Source organism: Pezoporus wallicus, unplaced genomic scaffold (assembly GCF_028554395.1).
Source record: "Pezoporus wallicus isolate ANWC-B61680 ecotype Strahan unplaced genomic scaffold, APGP_CSIRO_Pwel_v1 contig_2, whole genome shotgun sequence".
In the NCBI taxonomy this organism is placed as follows: Eukaryota; Metazoa; Chordata; class Aves; order Psittaciformes; family Psittacidae; genus Pezoporus; species Pezoporus wallicus.
Genome location: NW_026639478.1, coordinates 543,289 through 568,950, shown reverse-complemented (window position 1 = coordinate 568,950; position 25,662 = coordinate 543,289). Strand labels below are relative to the sequence as shown.

General features: G+C 43.8%; 1 protein-coding gene across 1 annotated transcript; it reads left to right on the top strand.

Annotated features, from left to right (window-relative positions):
- Positions 1–2,020: 2,020 nt before the first annotated feature.
- SCGN (secretagogin, EF-hand calcium binding protein) lies at positions 2,021–24,228 on the top strand. The gene is made up of 11 exons (XM_057414774.1): positions 2,021–2,105; positions 2,521–2,591; positions 10,701–10,793; positions 11,380–11,469; positions 12,394–12,450; positions 13,331–13,408; positions 20,609–20,664; positions 22,123–22,168; positions 22,313–22,372; positions 22,929–22,997; positions 23,965–24,228. The coding sequence occupies exons 1-11, from the start codon at positions 2,033–2,035 to the stop codon at positions 24,091–24,093; spliced, it is 822 nt and encodes a 273-aa protein (XP_057270757.1). The 5' UTR covers positions 2,021–2,032; the 3' UTR covers positions 24,094–24,228.
- Positions 24,229–25,662: the final 1,434 nt, after the last annotated feature.

The following is a 25,662-nucleotide window of genomic DNA, read 5'->3' as shown; positions in this document are numbered from 1 at the left end:
AGGAAGGTGCAGAAGCCGGGTTGGAGGCTCCCTGAGCAGCAGCAGAGTGAGGGTTGATGCCCACCAAAACGAGACCACTTGAGCTGAAAGGAGATAAGAGTTACTGGGAATAAGCTATTCATTTCTGCTTCCTAGTGAGTCTTATCCAAATCCCAATTTTTTGGTTGTGTTTTTCAGGAGCCTTGAAGATCACAGGGAAAAGAGGTTTTCTAGAAAAACTGCTATTTTTATACATTTTCAAAGCTATTTTGCACACCTAGATTGATACTATAAAAAAAAGGGGGGATATTTTTTATTCCTTGATGTCCAATTGCCATAATGTGGAAATAAACCAATAACAGAAACAGCTGAACTAATGATCTGCCACCCCAAAGCCTCCATGGAGAAAATCATCTTGTCAAGTATTATTGCATTAAAGCCATTTCTGAATTTAAGAAAAATACACTGGGACAGTGGCATGGTTTTCAAAAGATGCATCTTTAAACATCCAAAATGCTCTGAAGCAAAACAATTCCATTGGCTTTTTTCATTTTCAGCTTTTCAAAACACGGAGTTGAGATCTTTTACCTCAAGCGTTACTGCACAGTGCAAAGCTGGAGCCACAGAAGTCCTTAATCAAAAGCATTCTCTACTTTTTTAAATGCTGCCTACCCTCAATTGTTATTTATTCTTTATTCTTAGTTAAGAATATACTTAGTGAGAAACCAGCTATCACGATCATACTACCAAGGACCCTCATTGGTATCAGCCATGGTGGTGCTTTCCAAGGCCAGATTACAAACCTTGCCAGAAACTGATCTGCAGCTCTTTGCCAAAGAAACCTGACCAGGATGTTCCTATCTCTTCCTGTCCTGGGCTGCCAGCTAGAGAAACCCTGTACCAAGCTGCTCACACACTGCTGCTTAAAGGCATCAGCTCTGTGGCATCTCCTTTTCTTTTGCATGCTGGAAAAGCTGGACATGTCCCCCTGTTGTGTTGTGGTGTCTCTGAAAGAATGTAATTTGCAGACCTGGTGTTTCCCGAGTAAAACACAACTTTTAGTTCTTCACGTTTGGGGTTTTGGTTTGGGTTTTTTCCACCTCAGATCAAACAGAAGCCTGCTCAGGGCAAACCAATAGCTTTTAAAGGGCTTTCTGCTCTGAAAGCCCCTCTAAAGAAATCTGTATTCGCATAAAATTGAAGTATATATATCAAATCAAAAGCAACCAAGGAAAAACTGTCTGTAAGGGACTTCAAGGGAGGTAATAAGCTGTGAAAACTGATTCTGGGAGCACCCAAAAAGAGACGGAGCCCAGTCCCAGGTACTTGAAATCACCACTTTCACTTGAAAGGTGAATATAAGAGTGACACCCAAAACATGTGCAGTCCCTAGCAGGACCTTCAGGAATGTAAATACTAGCAATTTGCTGTTAGCACTGAGACCTCTAACCTCAATATTCCTTCTTTTGCTTGGTATTGAAGGAGGAAGAGAGCTTGGATTTCCACCTGTCTTCATTTCGTGGCTCTTCATCCCTGTGAGGGAAACCCTGCTGATGGCTGGAAGGGATGAGAAGGTGAGATTCATAAACTGAGGAGGAGGTACAAGATTCAGTTGGGGTTTTCCCCCCCTTTTTCCCTAAACACCCCATGTCCTCTGAAGTCTTACGTTTCCCTCAAGCACCTCTGCCCCCTTCGGGTAATTGTGAAGCTGTGAAGGTTGCCTGCAAGCAGAGCACGGCTCTCCAGAGCAGTGGCTATGGGGCGGGTGCTCCGCATCCTGAGGACCCTGAGGTCCGTCCTGCCACTCCTGTGCCCGGGCGCACCCCGTCTACTCGCGGGCCTTGCTCCGTCCCTCCACAGGCCCTGCAGCGGGTGGGAGGGATCCGAGCGGCTCCGGGGGTGGGAGCGGTGGGACGGGAGGTCCTTCCCCCCCCCCCCCCCCCCCCGCGGGGCGGGGCCGCGGCACTCAAAGCCTGGGCGGGCTGCGGGCAGAGCCTGCGGGGCTGAGCGGGGTCTGCTCGGTGAGGGCGCCGGCGGCGGCAGCATCAGCACCATGGAGAGCGGCGCGGCGGGGAGCCTCGACGCCGCCGTCTTCCTCGGAGCCTGGCGGCGCTTCGACGCCGACGGCAAGTGGGGCTGGCGGGGAGAGGAAGGGGGGGCCCACGCCGGGGTGGCTGCATGCGGGTGCTAGGGTGAGACACGTGAACCCCGTCTCCCTCTTCCTCCTCATGCCCAGTAGCAGGGCTGAAAATCTCCCCACTCCCAAGTTTTTGCCTGTTCGTCACCTCCCTGTTTCTTTAGCTGTTCCCTCGTGTGCGCACAGCTTGTGACGTTTACCTTTCCCTGAAAGGTTTCCTGTAAGGAAACTCCCCGGGAAGCTTGGAAACACTGTGCCCAATGTCCAATAGATGGGAGCTGATCAAATGGAGCAGGACCCCCCCACGAGCAGCAGGAGGCTGACCTTTCTGCAGGCAGCCCACAACATGATCCCAGACCTCAGGCAGTGCCACCTGACCATTAATATGTTTGACTTTTATTTAGACAATGGTTACATAGAAGGGAAGGAGCTGGACAACTTTTTCCATCATCTCCTGGAGAAAGTGGGACCAGAAGTAAGTACTGTGCCGTGGTAATTGTGCGTCAAGTCCAAGCAAAAAGGTCGTTAAACTGAGAGATGATTCATACTTGTTGTTCCCTAGCTTCCACAGCAGCCCCCAAGGTAAAGAGCTTTTCTCTCGGCAACAAGGTGTAACCATGAGTGCAATCACCTGAGAAGCTGATCCATTGTTCTCAGTCCCAGGGTTGCTGCCTGGGTAAGCCTGCTGTCAGCAACTGCTGAAGGGGATGGTTGGAAGGATGGAGAGAAAGTAATTTATTGCACTTGAATAGAAACAAGTGGAAAAGCACTGGCAAATTGTCTGGCAGGGCAATGAGAGGACAACAGTGGTGATTTACTCGAGCAGGTGCTGGTTAGTTTTGTTAATATGATATGTTTCTTTACAAGGTCAATCTTTAACAACTGTGCTGCCATTAATTTTTAACGGTACTTAGGAAGAAGATGTGCATCTGTAATGCTGCAAATGGCTAGAAGCCAAACAGGAGTAAATTCTGCTGCTCGTAATGTCAAGACCTCGCTCTCAAGTGTTTCTGGGTTTCTCCCATGGTTTCCTTTCCTTTCTTCCCCTCCCTCACTCTTAAAATCACTGTTCTATCAGAAGCTGCACAACAATTTACAGGAGCTGGTTTCCCCAGCTCTAGGTCATACATTGCCTTTGACTGTCACCATTGGTGAAGGAGAAATCCTGGCACTCAGGCCAGCTTTTCATAAGTATGTAAAGAATATATTCTGATAGCAGGCTTAATATTCTCGCTACACAGTGTGTACCCAACTAGGAAGTGAATAAGAATGAATAAGGAATAAGAAACTTCCAAATGGAAGGGGATGCTGTGCCAAAAAAAAGAAACAGAGATGAAACAATACCTTTAAGCAAAAAGTAATTAACGAGAAGGGAAAAGGTAGCTCTTAAAAGGCATAAATTAATGAGTATCAAGTGTAAAATCGGAATTATGCTTACAAGTCAATTAGGATTCTTGGATCTTTGGGGCTATAATAAAAAGATAGCAGCCGTGAATAGTTTTTCAAGCATGTTTTTGTTTAATTCGCAAGTAAATTTGGATAGAAATACTGTCAGTTTCTGTAGAAATGTTTTTTTCTAGAGAATGGAAGATTAGATGAGCAGATAGGCACGTGAAAAGACTTTAAAGCAAATCACAAAAAATTCACCGATAAGCGATAAGAATCATTAAGGACACAGAAAAACTGATTTGAAGAGAAATTGAAAAGCTGAAAAACCAATTTGAAGAGAAATTGAAAAGCTCATGATGGTTTACCCAGGAACAAAAGATGAAATGGGGAGCTGCCACTCTTGGGGTATTGAAACACCAGCACAGGGCATGTTTAAATGATCCCAGTGACAGCAAATGTGAGCTGTTGAAGGAGAGGCTTAAAATGAGGCCACAGAGCTCAACACTGTAGTGGGTCATTGAAGTAATGACCTCTGAGTGGGGCTCTCCAGTGTTAGCTAAAGTGAAGTTTAACCAGGGATCTCGCACTGCAGGCAGGTTCGTAATGATGAGAGGTCAAGAGGAAACTTCCAGCTCCACTGTAGCCCATCACTGCCTTTGCACATCCCTCATGTGAGCTTTTGGAAACAGCATCACACCGGGTAGGTTGCAAACCCAGTGGGCCCCAGCAGTTTTTGTGGTCTTGCTGATATCAACATGAACTCTATTACATTCAGCACAAAGTAAGGGTGTGTTAGTGATGAACTGTTCTGCTTCAAGAAATCGGGAACAGTTTCATTGATTGCCAAAAGTCACTGCTCAGCTGACTCCAGCTTAAACCAGCACCCTCATGTGGCTTGCATATCCTTTGCTTCCGCTGCCTAGGTTTTGCCATTAAAAGAAAAAGCTTAACACAAATTGACTAAAGAAAGAACTATCTCCCTCTCTCCCTGTTAAAGAGAATGAATAGGCAAGAGACCTACAATGTTGTCTAACAGCATTGAGCCATTTTTGCCTTTTTCGCATGATTTATGTTGTACGGGTTGTGGTTATAGTAGGAGAGGAAAAGGATCCCCTTTGCACGGGTGTTCACCACCTTACAGAAAAGAAGTGTCCTTGATGCAAGCAGTGAGATGGCACTGAGCGTCTCTGTGCTTCAGTGCTCCTTTTGACCTTTACTTCTTCCTTTGGCTCTTAATGTCTCTGTTTCCTTGCACAGTAAAAGGAGGAGACAGTGACACACTGGCATAACTTCCAGATGTGTCACAGGGATTAATTAGTGACCGTGCCTGAAGTGCCATGCAAGTGATAAATAATGTTATCAGCACTTAAAGTTGTCTCACTTGAATTGAATAGCGAATGGCTTCATAATTATATTTTTTCAGCCTGCACTCTCTAAGCTGTTATTTTTCTTAATGACCACTGTAGTCCTTCAGCTCTGTTTTTCTTCCCTGCAGCATCCCCAGCTGACATTAAATGCCAGGGGGATGAGAGCAGCTGGGAAAACAATGCCAAAGGGAGCCTGTTGGGAAGCTGAGAGGCACAGCTCTTCCTGACGGCGCCCAGCAAGGAAGAAAGCTTGAAATATCATCCAGCAAGGGAGGCTAACTCATCATCTTTTGCTGAACCATCAAGATTTAGGGGGGAGGGGGTGTGAACTTTGCAACAAAGGTAGGCCTACATTAAACTGATCTACATCCCAGATGCTGCTTCCTGTTTCTCCTCCTCTAGCATTTGGAAAATGCCCTTCACAACATGCTGAAGTGGTTAGGTGTAGGTCTCTTGCAAACAAAATAGTCTGATCAGTTCTATTCTGTCCTGTTCTGTTCTGGTTTGTTCCTAAGAAAATGCCTTTGATTTCCAGGTGTGCGTTACGTATCCGTAAGACTTCAGTGTTTTATGACACTGAAGTTTATATAAATTCTCCATCAGCTGGAGGGGCTTCTGCAGTTTGATTTGTTTGGGGGATATGGGGCAGAATAGAGGATAATGCAGCCACACGCTAGCAGAGCTTTTTGAACGCTGGCGTTACCCATCTGCTGTTGTTATTACTCCTATGACTTCTCTCTAAGCATTCGAACTTCCAGCTTCCAACTGCTGCTTCGTGGCTGCTGTGAGCGGCCTGTGCACTTGTCTGCTCGCTCATAAAACTTCTCATCGTACATTTTGGCTATCATGCATTTTCTAGTTTTTATACTAAGGAGATAATTCAGTGGGGAAAAAAAAGGGAATTTCTTTCACCACTGAAGGAGTTAATTTTGTTGGAACAGAAACTACAGCCTCTGCCTTTCTCTCTTACATTGCTGTACATCTTTCTTTCTGTATAGAGATCATTTAGGATCTTCTTTGCTTGCTCTTTGCTATAGTTTCAATGCCGTTTTATGTATATTCTCATAATGATTAGACAAGAAGCTTTTTATAGATGAATGGCTACAAATTTGGGGTTTGGATTACTGAAAATCTCCATAAACCCAGTGATGTCTGGGCAGATGCAGAAGGCTCATTGCCATTATGCTCTCTGGGCTTTCACAGACAGGCGTTTCACTTTGCTTCAATTATACTACAATTAGACAGAAGAGTCTCAGATAAAAGTTGGTTGCCCTCACCTAACTGTAAGTGTGTGAGAAACCACATGTAAATATTTTTGATGTGTAAATTTGATCAGGCAAGACAGGTATTAGCCTTGTTCCAATCCCCCTGCCCAAACCATGTAGGTAGTTAGGACTGGAAGAAACAGTCATAAAGGATTTGTCTTTGCTTTTTACTTCCAAAGATAAGCAGCCTCCAGTTGCTCTTGTACTTCATCTTTGACTCACACAGTGCATTGTCTGTCTAATTTATGTGTTTAACTTAGTATGATCACGAATGCAGCACCTAATCATTCAAAGTTCAACGGCCAAAATACCAGCCAGCCTCAAAGCCATCCAAAGCAGACTTCCCCTATATATTACCAATCCAAGAGACCCAGGATGATAGACCAGGTCTCTGGTGACCATTAGGTTAACAGCAACGAGACTTCTAACAGGAAACATTCATCTTTCATCCTTCTCCAGACTAATTCAGAAATCTAAACCTTGAATCAATCCTGATTATTTAGACATTAGGAAGAAGTTCTTTACTGTGAGGGTGGTGAGGCCCTGGCACAGGTTGCCCAGAGAAGCTGCGGCTCCCCCATCCCTGGCAGTGTTCAAGGCCAGGTTGGATGGGGCTTGGAGCAACCTGATCCAGTGGAAGCTGTCCCTGGCCAGTAACTAGATGATCCTTAAGGTCCCTCCCAGCCTAAACCATTCTTTGATTCTGACACAGTAGTTATTTCTTTAGGTGTGGCTTTTGACAGCATTGATTAGCCTTACCATAGCTTTATTATTCCTGTTCCTGAACATTAAGGTAGGGCGCTGCAAGTGCCTGGAAGTATCTCTAAATGCAAACTCAACGTGCCCATGGGAAAAGACAGACATGATATGCTTTGAGTGCCCAAAGGCATGTCAAAAGACTTCCAGCCTAATGGAAAGGACAGAACAAAGAACCTGTCCAAAGCCTAACCACAAAACCGTGCTGGCACAGGGAAGACTGTAATAGCTTTTGTTGTATGGTGGTGTCTTCTATGTGAAAAAATATTTCCCACATATGTGCTGATGAGAGCAAAAAACGCAGCGTGAGATGACAGGATAAGCACTCATCTATTGTAGCATGCAGGATTACAGTAAATCCTAACTAAAATACAGGCCCAAATTCTCAAGCGATAGCACTGCAGTTAAGTAAGCAAGGTTGGCCCAAATGAGACGTCTCAGGAGCTGCATGGTGAAATCCCACATTAATACAGGCAATCCAATGTACAACTGCATGGATGAAGTGAAGTCATTCATGTGATTCATTTCTTTTAGCTACAGGATTTAAAGAAGAAATCTTTGGCCAAAAAAGAAGTAGTTCTTTTAACGTCAAAGTGTACATTAATGATGTCTCATCTGGTATTTTCTGGCATCCTTTCTGAACTGTGTGGCTTTTGGCATGGTGATAGTTGTTGAGTTTGTTTTCCAACTAGGTTTCTTGGCAGATGTAATTTATTTTCATAGATCTTGTACGAACTTGATATCTCTGGGACGCTTTGCTCTTCTATCAAATTTGGCTGAAACATTAGCAGAAACATGTAACCAATCCAGCATTTTCAGATAAAGAAACGGCTATAATAGTCACTTACATTTAGTTTCTTCTTGCTTTTTATACCATTATCAATATAGTGGCTTGCTTCCGAAAATCATGTCAAGAAAGAAAAAAAAAAATCAATTTATGGTAAACCTGTCCTGACCAGCAGGAATTAAATGAGACTTTTGAAAGCAGAATGTGTTTGGTTTCTAGGCTTTCCTGCTCGTTGCAATCTGTAGTTGAATGGTGAGTTAATAATTAAAGGGAAGGAAGGAAAAACAAACTTCCTGGGGAAACCGGTGGCCACAGCACTCAGTGCAGCACCTGTGTGCCCATGTAAATACCATTATGTCCCTGCGTTCGCCTGCCTGGAGGTCTCCCCTTCTTGCTCTCCTCATCCTGATCTTTCTCCCTTTATCACAGGACTTGCCCTCATCTGGGAGGCAAGGAAATACTTGTAGATGCCCAAAGGTGGAGAATGAAAAATCAGGCATCTTGATCAGTAAGCTGCCAAGCTACTACCTTGGCCTCCCCACATCAACCTCAGCCCAAGGTGGCCAAGGCAGTGAGGGCACCCCTGTATCCCCCAGTGGAAGTGGTATGGCTTACTTGATTCATTTATTTATTCATTTATCCTCTAGGATTGGGATTTTTGGTAAACATAAAGGTCATCTTTGAAACCTAATGGTCATAAACCAAAGTGTATCATTCTCAGTGTAAAACTTCATACTCTACAAATATTTTTGCCTTGAGCAAGCATCTTGGGAAAGCCAGTTTGTGCAATATCTTTTATCCATTGAGAGTAAAGGATGCCTTTTAGTAGATCCATTACCACTTCTGTTTTATAAGTTTTTATATTTATGGACAGAGAGAGATCGTCCAACTTAAAAAATCCACTGTGTTGTAACCCCTTGGACTAAAAGCTGCTGGAGCTATGTAAATATTGTCACTATTTCCGGTATTTAATTGATGTAATCTATAGTTTAAATCACTTAAAAATAAATAATAAAAAAGGAGGCAGTCCTATTTTTGTGTAGATAACAATGTTCCTGCCACAGAACGCTCAATGAGGTGGTGGTTAATGGCTGACAAGAAGCTGAGCAATAAGCTTTCTTAACAAGTGACTAGTCTGAACTCCACAGCACACCTTTCACATACCAGCTATGATTATGGTTTCAGAAATAACTTATCCAACTGGGCACGGAGGAGTATAATTTCAGAGTACTTTGCAAGCCTATTGAAGTCAGCAACTGGTAGGCTTGCCTAACTCCTGGGAGCTATCTCGAAGCATCAGGGTGCCATCAGAAGGCAATTTAAATAGCCTGATGGCCAGTTATAATGCTAAGGGGAAAGAAAAGTGTATGTGCATGTTCAGTGGTAAGCTCTGTCCACTGTGGCTCCCAGCCATATGGCCTGCAGGGCTTGCTGAACACCACTATGGGGATGGAGTATCCTGCAGCTGTGCCCTGGGACCTGCTCATGACCAATGGCAGGCTTCAGGAAGGGGATTGCCATCTCGAGCACATCCCTGTGGGATCACTGCTGGGTGTTTAATCCCCTAACTAGGAGCTTCCAGCCCTTAGCATTGTACCCCAAGCATGTGTCCCAGGAGCTGCAACCCACCTGCCCTACAAAGACCCATATAGGTACCTCTAGCCTCCTATTCCCACTCCCAGATTCCCAAACTTTCCATCGTCTGACCCATCCTAGTCCTGTGGTGCCGTAGATAGTGAAGAGATTGAAGAGCTTCACTTGTTCTAAGCAGAACTCTCTCTGGTTGTTTTGACTTGACATTGATAAATCAAAACCAAGTAACTCTTTTTCCCCTGAATTCAGTGCATGATCCTCTGCACTGACAGTAAAGCTTTTCTATAAACCTATAATGACTTTGTGCAAATAAGTGTTCATATGCTCTGAGTCTGCTCTGAAATGGGGTGAAGGCAAATCAAATTATATCATAGGTGATCACTCATGCTATCTGCCTACCCATCTACTTATAGCTATCTTTTTTTTCTGTTATTGCTAGCAGCAAATTACAGCTTTTGGGAAGTACCAGTCACATCTAAACACATGGGGAGAGGTAGTGACAAAGTGGGTGCAAATGTGCACCTCAGCTTAAAGGAACCTAAGCCTAAGATATCTCATTTTCTGTGACAACCTAGTGTATCTACTGTCCCAGAGAGGGCCACCTCCCATAGGGCTGGAAGAGGAGCCAGGACCTGCTCAATACAGGTGAGGAGGGTAATGTTAGACTTCATTAACTGCTTGGACAAGATTGAGTAGGTGAGCTTCCCAGCCCAGCCACAAAGCTTGTCTGACCAGAAACCTTTCCCCAGGGTAGGGAAATTGTGCTTTGTGTAGCCTAGTCAGGCCAGATACTCTAATGGTTACTGCTAAGAGAAAGAAATCATCACCTGTCACAGAGATGCCTGTCAAAACGTACAGCCTGACAAGTCCTGAAAACTCCTCACTATGTATAAATTGATTATGGGGTTGATGTAAAGGGAATGTGAATTGCTTGAAATTTCATGCTATTAACCTAGAAACACTGACAGGGTTTCATGCCAGGTCTTGAACCGGTTGACAGGCAATAATAAGCCCCACTGACACCTTTTGGGGCTGATGATGTAATGAACTAAGGGATGTAGCTCAAGCATAAGGACAACTTCCTGAAAAGCATGAGTTGAAAATGAGTTGCATGGAAACCACTGTAACACACACTCAAGGAAAATCAAACCCCAGTGATACAGTGGGAACAGTTGGATAAGGAAGCAGGTGTCACTGAAATATTTTGGGGTCTCCAAACACTGGTCTTCCAACTGAAGCTTAGTTGCTACAGAGCTTTGCATAAGACTTGTTACCAAAAGTTAATCTGTGGTGAAGTGTTTGTGGGCTTTTAGGAAGGAGGTAAGGATACAATGATCCTGATGGTTACCAGTGAGGCGAGATTTCCTCCAGGAGACTCTTCTAATGCCCTCAGCAATTTTCATGTGCTTGTTGTTTCCCCATGGCAGAATACCATCACAGAAGAAAAAGTTCAAAGGATGAAGGAGCAATTTATGTCTGCCTATGATGTCACTGCAGATGGACGTTTGCAAATCCAAGAGGTATCTCTCCTGAGCCCCAGCCCAGGATTTCGTTTATAGAAGGTTGGAGAATTAGGACAGAAAGGGCCTGTCGGGATAGGACATGGAGCAGTCATTTTAAATTAAAGGAGAGTAGATTCAGACTAGATGAAAGGAAGAAATTTTTTACAAGGGGGGTGGTGAAACACTGGAGCAGGTTGCCTGGAGAGGTGGTAGATGCATTCAAGGTCTGGTTGGATGGGGCTTCAAGCAGCCTGATCTAGTTGAGGAGGTCCCTGCCCATTGCAGGGGAATTGGAATATCTGAACTTTAAAGGTCCCTTCCAACCCGGACCATTCTATGGATCTATGAAATGGGCCTATAGAAGACATGGAAGATAGAGCCTGAGTGGGGAGGACGTGAGTTGTGGAGTACTACAGTAGCCTCTTGGTATGGGGTTTTATTTCCAAGGCAACAATATGCCCAGTATATATTTTTCATACTGGGTGAGCAGCAACCCAAGTTTTTCTCTTTTCTTTACTTTCACAGTTCGGGTTTGGTTTGGGGGGGGTTATATGTTTTGTTGTTGGTTACATTTTGGTTTTGGTTTGGTTTTTTTTTCCCCAAGCTTGCAAAGATAATCTTGCCGGATGATGAGAACTTTCTGCTGCTTTTCCGACGGGAAACTCCCTTGGACAACAGTGTGGAATTCATGCGGGTCTGTATATCCACATTGCCTCTTCCCCTTGCAGCACCAACAGCTTCTTCAATGTGTATGCTACCAGTCTCTGTAGTACATAACATTGGAAATACATGGGTACTGTGGAAGCAAGATGTATTCTGACCTGTTCATGTAGAGAAGGTTATTTATACCAGCAAAATAGAGATGTGGTAGCTCAGAGTGGACAGAGGGCACCCAAAGAGCTCATTAAACTTTGCAAACAGTCTCAGCCACCTATCAGTAATGCTGCCAGAGACAAAACTTTATGGTAATGCAAACCCAGTGGTGAATTCAGCCCTGTTGGGAGCTACAGCCAAAGCTGCCTTTCCTGCAGCACAGCATACACCAAGAAGGCACACCAGGCATGTCTTAAGTGCCATTTTATCCTGAAGCATTAGCCTGGTAGGGTGTAGAGTGGAAATCTCCTTAACATGGGTCAATTGAGGAGCAAAATCCCATCAGTTTTCCTTAGCCTTGCCCAATGTCTCTGCTCCTAAGCATCCCAGCACCAATTTTTTTTCCAAGACTACTTGCAGTTACTTTCATTTCACATCAAAAAGAGGGCTTCTGCAGATCAATGGCCAGTTCTGTATGACCTCGGCTTTTACTCAGAGCCATAAAAGAAACTGCATGTACAAATTAGGTAAAAAATGCAGAGCAGTTTCTTAGTCTTTTCTTCCTTTTATAGACAGTGTGTCTGCATTAAATATGTGATAGCAGCATGTCACATGTGCAGCATCCAAGTGAGAATAAAAGCTATTGTGTGAAAAGTTTATTTTATGTCATCTACAATTAATTAAGTATTGGATAATGCGCAGCTTGCTCATTAGGGAAGCCCTGATCTGAATCTTTACAATCTATCACCCAAGCAGATGATTAACTGCAATATTTATGTGGTCATATCAATCTATCCCCATTCAGATCTGGCGCAGTTACGATGCTGACAGCAGTGGATTTATCTCAGCTGGTGAGCTCAAAGTAAGTTATTCTAATAAGTCTCTTTGGGCTTGATCTGCAGCTCACTGATGTCAGTGGGAGCCTTTACAATGGCTTTGCCAATTTGCTGCCTTTTTGTGTGGTTGACAAATAGCTTTTTGAGGTTGTTCATGGCAAGTTTAAGGACTGGGGATCCTCCAGCCTTCTAGTGTGGCTTCAGGGACCCTGCTGGGATGGAGTATGCTCTGCTGTTTCCCTTGCTGTCCTGCTTTCTCCTTGCCTCATCACATGACCCCATTTGTCTCGCAGACCCCCAAGCACCCCAGGTGAGGCAGCACTCACCTTGGCTTTTCGCATATGCCTCTCCCAGCTAAACAGAGCCAAAGCTGTTGTGTTTTATTAATGGGATTTCTTCAGTCTCTTCCTGAGCCTGCAGATTTCCTGAGCACTGATTTCTTTTTAAAGCTCATGCTATTGAGGCTGAAGCCTGTTCAACTCAAATGCTTTGAGCCAGCTGGGCACAGGAGTCCATCCCTGGGCTACAGACCCAGCGCTGACATCTCAGAGTGTGGTTCCAGCTTGTGCCCTAACAAGGAGCTAAAAGGATGCTTCAGTTTTTGCTGAATGACAGATATTTTGGTTTGAGATCAGTTAGCAAACATTGCAGGGCTTACATTATCTTCTCCTTATTTTGTGAGTTAATTATGACTCCTTCCAGTGTGCCTGCTCTGGGGAAATCTGGTTATTTTCTAATGTATTTATTTAGGTTTCAATTAAAAAAGAAGTGAACTTTATGTGAAACTGAATACACCAGAACTAGTCAGGAATGTGAAACAGATTCATGTAACCCTGCTGAATTTGGATTTAATTTCTTACTGGTTTTTCTTGAATTTACTCCAAATTTACTCTTTCCTTCCTACAGGATTTCCTGCGAGATCTCTTTTTGCAGCATGACAAGGTGGTAACTGAAGTGAAGCTGGAAGAATATACTGATACCATGGTAAGAGAAGATGGTGTTAATATTGCTTAGATTATAGTACTGCCTAAAAATCTCCTTCAGAGTCAGTATCTGTAGGGCTGTAAATGCCGTCTTAAGAGGTGTATCTTGTCCAAGAGATCTCTCTGGGAACTTTGCACATGCTGCTGCTGTTTCTTTGCACTGCACCAGACGTCAGCTGTGAAGAGCATTTCAGGTATTTTTGCTGTGAGTTGAACTGTTTTCTATGAGAAAACAGCTTGACTTTATGCTAAAGCAAACAGGGCTCTATGCCCCTTCAAAAAAGAGGTGAGGTGCATCCTTCTTCATCGTGTGTTCAGCTCCAGCCAGGTTTGCAGTTCCTTCCCTTCCTCCCTTCCTCCTAGCAAATCATTTTGCTCCCAAGACACGCACGTATCTGTCTCTTCTGCTCTGTGAAGCCCAGCAAGCCTTGAGGGCTCCCTGCTGCTTCCCTGAAAGACTGGGATGTTGGAAGCTTCAATTCTTTCCCTGCCTTATCACAATATAGCTTTTATACTGCAATCAGCAACATAATATTTGGTGTAAGTTTAGCATCAGTCACCTGGATTTCAGAGCAACTTGTCACATCTAACCATCTAAAAACAAGAAAAGGAAAGGAAAGCAAAAAGCTCATTTCTTATGTCACTCGCAAGGGTATCATTTGAGTTCCACTAGCAGACATCTACCATTGCAATTTTCTAAATGAGCTTCAGATGGGACTGTCATGATTCCTGGCACAAAATCTGTGCTTGTGCCTGAAAACCAGCTTGGTATGCAAGCAAAAAAGGAGCTGCCAGCATATTTTGCGATGCTGAGTTATGAGTGCACGATGCATCTGTGCCTGAAATGTGATCCTTTAGAGCAAAGGGTCCATAACACTATTGAAGATTGTGGATTTTTTTCATATTTGTAGTATAATGAAGGGAGAGGAATGCAGGCAACAGAAATTCCTTCCCAACTGGCAGGGCTTGGAAACAATAGGTGCCAGAAGCTACAGGTAGAGCAAAAACCTTTCTGGTACTGTTCGCAGGTAGCAAACAGCTTTTATGCTGCTTCATTCAGGTTTCCATCCCCAGTGGCTTATTTATGATCAGGTGCTGGGGAATAGGCAATCTCAAGCCTGTAGACATCGGGAGGTTCATTTCCTCCAGCTCTTTTCCCTTTTCCATAATTTCCCAAGAAAGATTTGCCATTTTCGCTGCTTCAATGCAGCTAGATGTCAGTGCAGCCCAGGGCTGACAGCCAGGAGGCCTGCTTTCTTATCACATGGGTTTTTATACGTTGGCTTTGTGTCTTTGGAGAGGCAGTTTGGTCTCTGTGTCACAGGATAAGTTTTGATCTGGAAAAAGGGATGTGTTGTTTATCTGGGGAAATCTGTGATCCAAAATGCAGATTTGGCTCATGAGGACAAAACACTGCAAAGCTTCAATGTCAAAAGCATCAGGGATGTTAATGGTTACTAGAAAATGAGGATATGGCAGATGACTTTTTTCCCCTTGCAATTTCTTGCTATAAACTGAAGATCAAGGATATTTACCAACACACCTGATCCCAAGAGCTAAGGCAGGGTATGACATTACAACACGTGCAATCTTACCCTGTGATATCCTGTAGTAAAAGAGAGGATATGAATTCTGTACATCACGGCAAAGTATCCCCATGGACCCTATCTGCATAGTAGCAGATAGATAAACTGTACAAAGTGATAGCATGGAACTTACCTGAAGTAGGAGGGCAAAATTACAAAGAAGGAAGGAAAGATTCAGTCTTACGTTTGCAGTGCTGGATTAAAAAGGCAGAAGTGACTCAAGGAGCCAAGAGCAAAGGTATGATGTCAAGGTCCAGGGCAATGAAAGCTCTTTGCTTTCTCTCTGCTTTCCATGTGGAGTTGGGAGCTGCCAAAGTGCAGAACTGTGATGGAACTCTGCCACCATCAGTACTGTCTGAGAAAACAGAGGGACAGTGGCCCTTACATTTCACTCTTGAGGCTTTCACAGACTTCCTGATGTATCTTTAGTAACCAGCTGCACCCATTAATTTACTGCAGAATGGAAATATTTCTTTCCCCTATTACTTTGCTCTCACTCTTTTATCTGTTTAGAGCAAAAGGTCTTTGGGACAAGCATCTGTTTCTGCTGTACACGGCTACAGGGTCTCTCATGGTGGCCTATCTCTCCAACTCAGGGCTTTCAAGTGCCACTGTAATAACATTACTTGAAATAAGCTGTGCCCCAAGGAGCTGTAAGCCCATCTGTCTCCACAGGATTTTATAGATCTCTGCCCTCTTTTCTGTGCATTCACAGCCAACTGCACACATCCTAAGAAGCTACTGATACCCTGAGTGGACCGTACAGCCTTCTGGGGACAGGGATAAAGGGGAAAAGACAGAAACTGTGATTTTAAAGAAGCTCACCCAGGCATGAAGGAAAAAAAAAGATAAAGAAAGAAAAAAGGCAGTTTGTGATTCTGTGCTGAGTATTTGCTGCTTTAGCTTGTGAGAGGTGTGAGCAGATATCATATTAACCAGGCTATGCTAAATACTTGTCACTTATGTTTCTATGAATGACCTTAAACCACATTAAAAAAAAAAAAAGCTGGAAAGAGGGAGAAAGTGTTTCTTTTGGAAGAGATTTGTTGTCTCCAGAAAGAAATATCACTTTATCGGGTTGCTTCGAAGCCATTTCTTAGGATGCTATTCTGTTTCCTTGTGAACTTGAAATCCTCTAGAGAGCACTAATAGAGATCAGCGATTTGATGAACAAGTAATGAACCCCTGGAAAGAAAACAGGTAGTGAATGCATTGGCATTGCACAAGCTCCAGGAGTCTGCTAAATCAAATCTTAAAGAGCACTAAAGCCACTGGGGAAAGCCAGAAAATAAAAACATTTTAATTCTCAGGACTCTCCATGGGGGTTTTAAAGTAGCAGCCCTGTGCTGAGGAAACCCCTTTGCAGGCATAGTTCTAGTTAGTTGTCGTACCTGCATATATGTATGTTTGTATTAATAGTCATTAAGTGTGTATTGATGTTTATTTATCGGCACCTGCTTGCATGAGAAGATACACAGTCATGTGTAGCTCTGTATCCTTGAAAACAGTAGGTTTGTTGCCATCCCATGGGTGCAAACCAATAGTTGTCAGCATGGAGCAGGTACTTGGAGGCTGAGGCAAAGCCTTCTATTGCTCTGAGACTCTCCAGTCCATGAGAAGTGATCCTGCGGGTCCTGTTCCAGGAGACAGGACAAGCATAGCTGAGAATGGAAGGGTTTAAGAGCATGGTGGGAGTAGTCTGCCTTTCTGAAAGAACAAGTTGGAGAAATTAAAATTTACCCCCTTATTGCTTCATGATGAGAAGGAGGCTGTAGAGGATCACAGCAGTACTACCAGCCTTTCCCAATCCCTTACCGCCACCTTTCAGTCCCCAGAATCAAGGTATGATTAGGCTTCTGGGTCCTGGTGAAGTTTCAGCCCATGAATACCCAGCTTACACATGCATTTGACAATATTTTTTTATGAGTGACAGCTTCCATGCGTGTGCATGCATACAGCTGTGTACTTGTAAACGTACCAGATATTGTAAAGGCTGGAATATGAACAAGATTTAAGACATAATTTCTGATGAAATGAAATATTCATCCTTTTTCCTATTTAAGAACAAAATTCTCTCTCAGCTGTTGCATCTTGGCGTATGTTGCTACCTTTTCCATAGAAGCACTGATAGTCCATAGCTTCGCAAATAGCAGCGTGCTACTTCTAGTTAGTAATTCTAGTGTCTACAAGCCACATTCAGGGCAAGCTCATTACTGAGGCAAACTTCAGCAAATTAAGTTATATATATACTGCTGAAGCAGTCACACATGCAACACTGACATTCACTTTTTGCATTGCCTTATGTTGATAATGTCAGACTGAGCATGAAAAAGTCCTTTAGTTTCAGCATTTTTTTGTTTGAGGAAAATGTAAAGGATAAACCCTCCCAAGGCAGCATACCATCTTTGCTCATCGCAAGATAAATTCTAGAGAGGCAATAATGTAAGTGCAGTGATAATAACTCAACAAGCAAGGGTCATGAACTGCAGCATTTGAGAGCTTGCAGAAGGAGATGGCAGAGGATGAAATATGAACCCCAGAGAAGTCAATATAGAAATCCTCCCAGCTGCAACGACACCAGGGTTTTGCTGTGCTCATCTGCAAAGTTTCTGAACTATGTACCCCAATCATGCCAGCCTCCAGCTGACAAGCTGGGGGCTTCTCATCTTCTCAGTGCAGAGGGGAACAGGATGACTTCTCCCTGAAGCTGGTCTGTGCCCATGAGTATGCATGGTGAGTTATCTTTACTGAACGTTGCAGGGATTTCTGGTGCTTTTGAGGCTGCTGTCTGTCCTGTCTGTGAGGACAATGATAGAGGCTCAGTGTGGCCATTTCTTTAGCTGTGAAAGCCTGTCTGTTTGTCTGTGCTCAGTGCCAATGCCAGTGTGTTTATGTAGGAAACAAGTCACAGCACAGAAATCACAGGTCATTTAGCCCCTTAATGCCTTATGGGCCAAGCCAGCTTATCTGTGTTAATGGAGTCTCTTATGATCACCAAAGTAATGGTGCAGTAATGGAAAGGCAAATATTTATTGTATTGAAAAAAGCCTAAAAAGAGTTTGTTATGCTTATTAACACACTGAGCAAACCTCCCAAAGCTCTAGAAATATAGTAGGAGTGGGTTATAGCCTAGAAGACTGGCTGCCTGGAGGAGGTCTTTATACATCCCTTCTCCCGGCAATGGTTCATGCTGGCCTCCCTCCCAGGTGGCTCCGTAAGGATGCTGTGACCTCCAAAAGACTGCATCTGCAGTGATGCACTGCACTGCAACCATCACATCTCCTACCCCCGGCCACCACTATAGGAGCCACCCCATTTCCAAAGAGCTTCCTACTGGCTCTGGGTGGGTATGATTCCTCTTGTTGCTTTGCTGTGTGGGATAAAGAGAGGACCCGCACAGCTGATGAACACAGCTGAGGGAAATCTGCCTCCCTTTTGCCTTCTAGACTCGATCACGATGATGCTGTCACCTCTAGTTTCGCACCACACTTCCTGTGGCATAAGCCAGGGGAAGCAGAAAATCCCATTTAAGCTTAAACTTTATTTTTGAAGATCAAAAGCAACAGAACTCAGGAGCCTGCAGGCTTTTGAAAGCCTCAGCAGATAACGCCTTGGTCTTTTAGGAACCAAAACACTCTCAGAAATCCTGCACTAAATGACTTCTCTAGATTACACAGGCAATCTGGTCAGGAAGAGCACCGAGCATTTTGATCTGAGGGCAACAGGGCCCTCCTGTTGCTCTGCAAAAGCCTTTGTTTCCCCCTCCCCTTCCTTCCCTAAGGAAAGAAGACACAGGCAGTCTTACGGCTCGAACACATTCCTGTCTTTATGCTCCTTTAATAACTTTGGAACTCACTAGCCAGTTTTAGTTACTGCTCTCGGGTATAGGTGCCCTCAGTGTATGTATTTGTGAGAATAGGAGGTCAGGCAAGAGGCAATTCTTTCTGTGTTCCACTTGGGAGATAAAGCACTTTATTGCACACAGACAACCAGAACCAGAGAAGGTTTAAAAGCAGGCTTTAGTGAGCCCACTGATCACTGAACTATTTATTTAGGTTGTTTACTTCTTTCCTTATCTCTGTCATGGAAAATATTTCACATTTATAATCTTATATTGCTCTTCAAAGCACATGTGTCTGTCATATTGTGGTGTTTCAGTGGCCTTCTTGATAACACTGGACTGGGAAAGCAGAGATATTTCCTTTGCTGTATTCAAAGCCAATGGCAGTTTTGATTTTGCACTTAAAAACATGAGATGTAACAACTCTTGTTTTGCAAACCCAGCTCTTACTTTTATGCTCTGTCTGCCTCTGAATGCATGGACTGCATTCGAGTAAATAGAGCTAAGACTTCCCTGGTGCACTGCTATTAAAATGTCAGTGAATTAATTTGTGCAAATGCTTTAAAACATGGGGCAGCTTGACAGTAAAATAAATGCATCATTTTATAAAGCATACTACTAGATGCAACAAAGCTTTTACTGAAATACAGTGCTATTTAAACATGCCAGACCTTATCCTTAACCACATTGGGATGTTTCATATCAGCCTGGCAGCATAAATACAACTTTCAGGAGTGTAAACTGAAAATCCACACAGTTTAACGTATCAAGATGGTGTGTAAAGGTAAAAAGCGTAAACTAAACCAATCTCATAATGATTTCAAATATCTGCTTCTCCCTTGATGTATGCTTCATAACACTGGGTAGGTACCCTCTGTTGTTTGTTGTGTAGTATGTACACAATTGGCAGATCAGATCAAACACATGCTTGAAAACTGGAAGTTTAATTCATAAGCTTCCCAAGATTTCCCAATAAATTTTCTAAGGCTTTTCCCAAGTAACACAGCCCAAGATTGCCATGCAGTGGGTATGCATGAGTTCGAGTTTTCTAGATAATAGGATTAGGTCTATCTTATTAGCTGTGGTACCTGAACTAATTCAGTAAACACTGGTCCATCTTCCCTACATGTTTTCCATCTTTCATGTGGAAGTCACAGGACAAGAATTAGCTTGGCTTACGTCTTCCAGACAGGCATTTATTTTTTCTCTGTTGACTGGCATGGACAATCAAAATATGGCATATGTCTGAAAAATTTATTCAGGATACTTGTTGCGGAAAAAAAGGCCAAACAATTTGAAATCACAAAGATTCTGTCTTGGTATTGCAGCAGCAGAGCTGAGTGAAGGAGGTCAGAGAGGGGAGCTGGTTAGCTGTAAATAGACACAGTCAACCACTATGTTGATGTTAATGTTAAGGTCAAAGATAGGGTGCAAATGAAATAAATTTTATTTGTTTCTTGGGGATGTTACCTTTCGTTACGGTTCCAATAAGGAAAATATTGTCTCTGCAGCCAAGTGTGTTTAATGGGGTCTGTGCCACTGCTGGAATATTGTGAGGGGTTCAGAAATAGACGGATTTGAAAACCACCAGCTCAGAAAATCGTGCCACCCTTGCACTTGGTGCTAGCAGAGGACATCCTGCCAGGGGCTTCGGCAAGCACCCCAAGCAAGCAAAGAGAGGGCACAGGATAGAGTAAAATATGTACTGACTGCTCTTTTTATGTGTGTTCTCCTCATGGCTTCCCTATTTCATCTCTGTTTTCTTGATTTTTAGATGAAAATCTTTGACAAAAACAAAGATGGACGACTGGATCTGAATGACCTGGCAAGGTGTGCTTGAGTAATATTGATGGGGTTTTTCAGCTCTCAGTGGCAGATCCAGGCAAGGTGACGATCTCCCACTGGGCACATGCATTAGAGCCCTACCTCCTTTCAAGTTAACTCAGGGACTCTGATGTAGGTATCACAGGTCTCTAACATATGGTCCCCATCGCAGTAATCTGAGAACCCAGAGCCTGTGACAGTGAGCAGTGCCAGGACCTGCTTGTGCATTATCGACATGCTCTGGCATGATCTGTGCTACCTCTCCAATGCTCCTTGGGAGGTGACAAAGCAGCCAGTGGCACTGCTTCTTCAAAAAAGGATGGCAATCCCTTCAGCAGGGCCATGGATGTGTGCATTTCACATCATTGTGCGCAGCAGAGGTTGCAAAGGACTTTTCTTTCTTGTTTGAGGAATAAAAGTGCCACCACAAAGCATTTTGCCAATGTTTTTGGAAAAACAATGTGAAGACACTTGTGAATGAGGCTGGGGACTCAGTCATGGACCACAGTCTCTTTTCTATCCTTAGAGGTTTCTTTATATGATTTTCACTGCATGCAGATAGAGAGTATGCCTCTGTCTGTAAATTTATGTGCAGTGACTGCACAAAACTTCAAACATGCAAGTACAGTCTTAGAACACCAGGTTGGGAGATGAGAGGAAAGAGGTACTGGTTTGCCACTGTTTCTTTCTGCTTGGGATCATGATGCAAGCCAGCACAAATAACTGCAGTGCATATAGCAGTTCCCTTTGGCCACTGAATACATTAAGAGAAAGAAGGAGAATAGAGAATATTTAAAGGGGGTTGCTGTTGCATTTTCCTGTTCATTGCAGTTCCCTGCTGGTGCCTTACCCCAGGCCAGTTGAGGCTCCCCTCCGGTCTGAGCACATTTCTCACACCCCAGCCCCAACCCTCCTGTGTGCAGGCACTGCTCAGCATGCCCAGTGTCATAGGCTCTAAAAACCTCAGGGTTAGCAGAGCAGCCAGAGAGAAAAGGTTTTTATCAGTTCTCTAAGGGTCTTTGGGAGGGGAAAGGAGAGGAATTTGGCCAGTCCCAGTGCACAGGCCAGTAGTACTTTGTCTTTTACAACCACCAATTCTCCCTCCAAAAGAGAGTGATAAATTACTCTTTCCTTTAATGCAGCACAGCAGTCCAGTTACAAGGAATGATTGTCTGGTAGCTTTTGCTTCCAAAGCTGTCAACCTCCATTGTGCAGGACCACCGGAAATGGTTTGGGAGAAGCAATGGTGCTAAGAAACTCATTTGTAGTGAGACAAAGGGCACCCACCATTCCCCATCAGCCAGGGAGGGGGGCATATGTTCCCATAACAGCCCTCTGTAAATAACCCTACAGGCAATTTTCTTTTTGAAAAGCCCATAATCTAAAACCCCTTTGCTTTATGACCCAGAAGTTTGTGTGCAGATAATAAAGTGGAAAGATCATAATTTAAATCTCTCCATTCAGGATTCTGGCTCTCCAGGAAAATTTCCTTCTTCAATTTAAAATGGATGTAAGTAGTGCTACTTGGTGATGCATTGTCCTGGGTTCAGCAGGACAATGTATCAATCCCATTTCTCTCAGCTGAGATAACCTGGGCCCAAACTTGATTCTTTTTTAAATGTACTTTTCATCTGCTTGTCCCCTTCTCATGCAGGCTTGCAGCACGGAAGAGAGGAGGAGAGATTTTGAGAAGATCTTTGCACACTATGACGTTGTGAGTCCCAGAAGCAATTCCATTGCAGTCTTTAAATCACACAGATTTAGCATACTCAGACTTACTCCTCCTGCTCGGTGCTGTGGGGATCATTCAGGAGGTGCAGCTGTGCCTGAGACCATGGGCCAGAGGGGTCCAGCGCTGGATGTAAGGTGGGGGCAGAGGGAAGCGATGCTACCATACCTGGTGGCAAAGGACCCATTCTGACTTTCTTCATCACCGCAGCCAGTGCTGCTGCATTAGCAGCATTTCACTTCAAACGACTCAAGAGACGTAGAGGAGGTCATGTCTTTAGCATTTGCAGTCTCTGGCAGTTTGGGACCTGCATCACCACCACCTTGAAATGAAAACCCCTTCCTGTACTGATCCATGGGTTATTTAGGGAGTCTGGCCCAGGACAGACATAACCAGCAAACTGCTGTCAGAAATCAGTAATTCAGTGCCACTCTGACAGTTAACAACTCCCTCAGTGTGGTGACCATGTGAACCTACTGACCAGTAAACATTGTAGTGGTTTTGACTCATTGGAATGTTTTGAGTTTATTTCATCTTTCAGAGTAAAACAGGAGCACTAGAAGGTCCAGAAGTGGATGGGTTTGTCAAAGACATGATGGAACTGGTCCAGGTAGCTTCATGGCTCTTTCTGTTCGTTAATATCCTGTTTCTGAGAGGAGGGTGCATGTTTGGGAAAAGTTAAGTAAATAGAGGGGCTAGTAAGACCATAGAGTCAAATTTAATCATCAGCAGAAATGGATGTCAGTCTCAGCATATACACTGTGGAGCATTTAATCATATCACAGAAATTCTGCCTGACAAATTAATACAACTTCACTCTGCAGCGCTATTTAAGGAAGATCCATTCTAGCTCATACTCCGAATTAGGCAAGATGGTATATGTTAGCGTCGCAAATTGTGTTGACATGGATCAGTCATCAGAAGTTCTTTCTTCACTGTGGACGTAGCCCTCACCAGAATGACCTCATGGTTCATTAGTTCATCACAGGGCTACACCTGAAAATTACTTGAGGTCTATCTGTAGTCAAGAATACCGTATCCAGTGTGTAGAACCAGAGAAAGCAGTACAGCATTAGGAACATAAAGAGACAGTGTAGCTTGTAATGTGTGTCTTTAGCATTCATATGATCCACTAAAGGTATTTTTAAGTTGCTGACTAGCCTGTAAAATAGTAGCCTGCTGACAGAAATGCCACATCACTCCTCATGTAGCAGGTTTGAGAGAGGAAACCAAATGAAAGCACAGGTAGAAAAGTGCAGTGATTTGTATTGCGCACCTTTCTGCAGACTTTTGTTTGATATGGATAGGATACTGATGGCCTTGACTAATAGACACAAAAATCATGTTGCACCTCCATACAGTTACTCACAGTCCCATACCCCTTCTGTTTTTGCAGGGTGCCCTTTCCTCATGCTCTGTTTGCCTCCCCACTGTGTATGAGCTGATGTAGGGTCAGGCCATTTGGTTACCCTTCCTCAGGTGGATTTTCCAGCTGCTGCACAGCTTGCTGCTTTACAGAGCTGAGGGAATCCAGAGCCGTTTTCTCTCTCAGCACTGTCTTTATCTTTTGCCTGCAGCCCAGCATTAGCGGGGTGGACCTGGACAAGTTCCGCCAGATCCTGCTCAACCACTGCGACGTGAACAAAGATGGCAAAATTCAGAAATCCGAACTGGCTTTGTGTCTCGGGCTGAAAATGAACCCGTAGCCAGGGTTGTGCTCGTGGTTGTGTTTCCCTTGTGAGATTTGCCTGCTGCTCCTTGTAGAAGTGTGTCTGTGCTGCTGTGTGAGGAGGGGAGCTGGAGAGTGGGATCTGCATGGAGGACCTCCATGCTCCACCAGTCCCTTTTGTGGTGTTCACGCGCTTCTTGTGGTTCCCCTTAGCTGTGTTTGTGCCCATAAGCACAGCAGCTGCTCAGAAAAGTGAGTGCTGTTCTTCTCCTGTCCCTATGGAACGGTGTCCTACCATTCCCTAGACTAGGGACAAGCATCTCCTTAATGACATCCCGTCAGTGGTCGCAGAGTGCAAGTACTAGGTGTTTCCGATGGTTGCCTTGTATGTGTGAAGTCATTACTTTGGTGAATGCTGTGCTTTGTTCATTTAAAATATGAGGTGGATGACAGTGTATTTGTGCAGAAATAAAAAATGGCAGTTGTAGAAATTCTGTAAGATTGGAGTTCACGTGTCGCATACAGAAAGCCATCTGCCACAGGCTGGCAGAACATATGCAGTAGCCACTTTGTGTAAAATACATCATATGGCCGCATATAGGTTTTGTGATGCCTATTGGGTGTGGGGTTTTAATCTGTCAGGCAATGAAACATGGTAGATCCTTCCCATGGGGAAAACACACACCCCAGGAAATAATGTCACCTCCAGGGTGAAGCCACAGAGTAGCATCACTTCTGGAGGAAACCTTTCTTCTGACTCGAAATAATACACAAGGTTTCCATAAACTGGAAAACTGGAAGGACAGAAGCCTAATGAGAGCAAAGCTACTGTACATGCTTAGTTTTTAGATATGCAAGAGTTAGTAAATACTTGTAACCTTTAATGAACTTAAAGCTTCCCATCACTTCCAGGCTATGAGTGCAATCCTGGAGCCTACTGCCAACAGCATCATTTATGCCATGTTTTGCCATATTCCAAAGGCTTTGACTGAATAGTCAGAACACACCTACGCTATTGTGCCCAAATAATCCTTTCTTCATTTCCAAAGAGAAAACTGTGGAGGAAGGTTTGTTGGCAAAAAGCATGCACATTTCAGCATTTCTGTCCTCTACTGATGACAGACCCCGATTTGACACTACAAGCATCTTCCTGGTGAAGTTTTTTGCACAAGGCAGTACAATGAAACACTCCCTTTATATTTGGGTTTATGAAAATTAATCAGAAATTACCTTCAGTCAACATGAATAGAGATGGAGGTGATGATTCAGTCCAGTGCTTAACAACATACACAACTTTAGGGATATGCTCATTTTTCTGTTTTCATTGATGATAAGCTCACAGACTGAACAAGTGCTAAGTGCATGTTTAACCCTAGCACAGAACCAGGGCTTTAAACTCCCAAATTGCTTTTTATTACCCTGGAAGCAACATAAATCACAACCACAATTACAAAGCTTTGCAGTGGCTCAGAAAAACAATAAACAAGAATCAGGCCTTAGCAGCAGCTCCCCAAGCCGTCAGGGATGCAGCTTTACTCAGGGATGCTGATGCCCCTCTGAGGACAACACAAAGGAAGCCAGCAGAGAAATCCCACACACTGCTGTT

Coding starts and splice junctions, on each gene's coding strand:
- SCGN (XM_057414774.1), top strand. CDS start 2,033: ATGGAGAGCGGCGCGGCGGGGAGCCTCGACGCCGCCGTCTTCCTCGGA. Junction 2,106..2,520: donor GCGGCGCTTCGACGCCGACG/GCAAGTGGGGCT, acceptor ACTTTTATTTAG/ACAATGGTTACATAGAAGGG. Junction 12,451..13,330: donor TCTCAGCTGGTGAGCTCAAA/GTAAGTTATTCT, acceptor TCCTTCCTACAG/GATTTCCTGCGAGATCTCTT.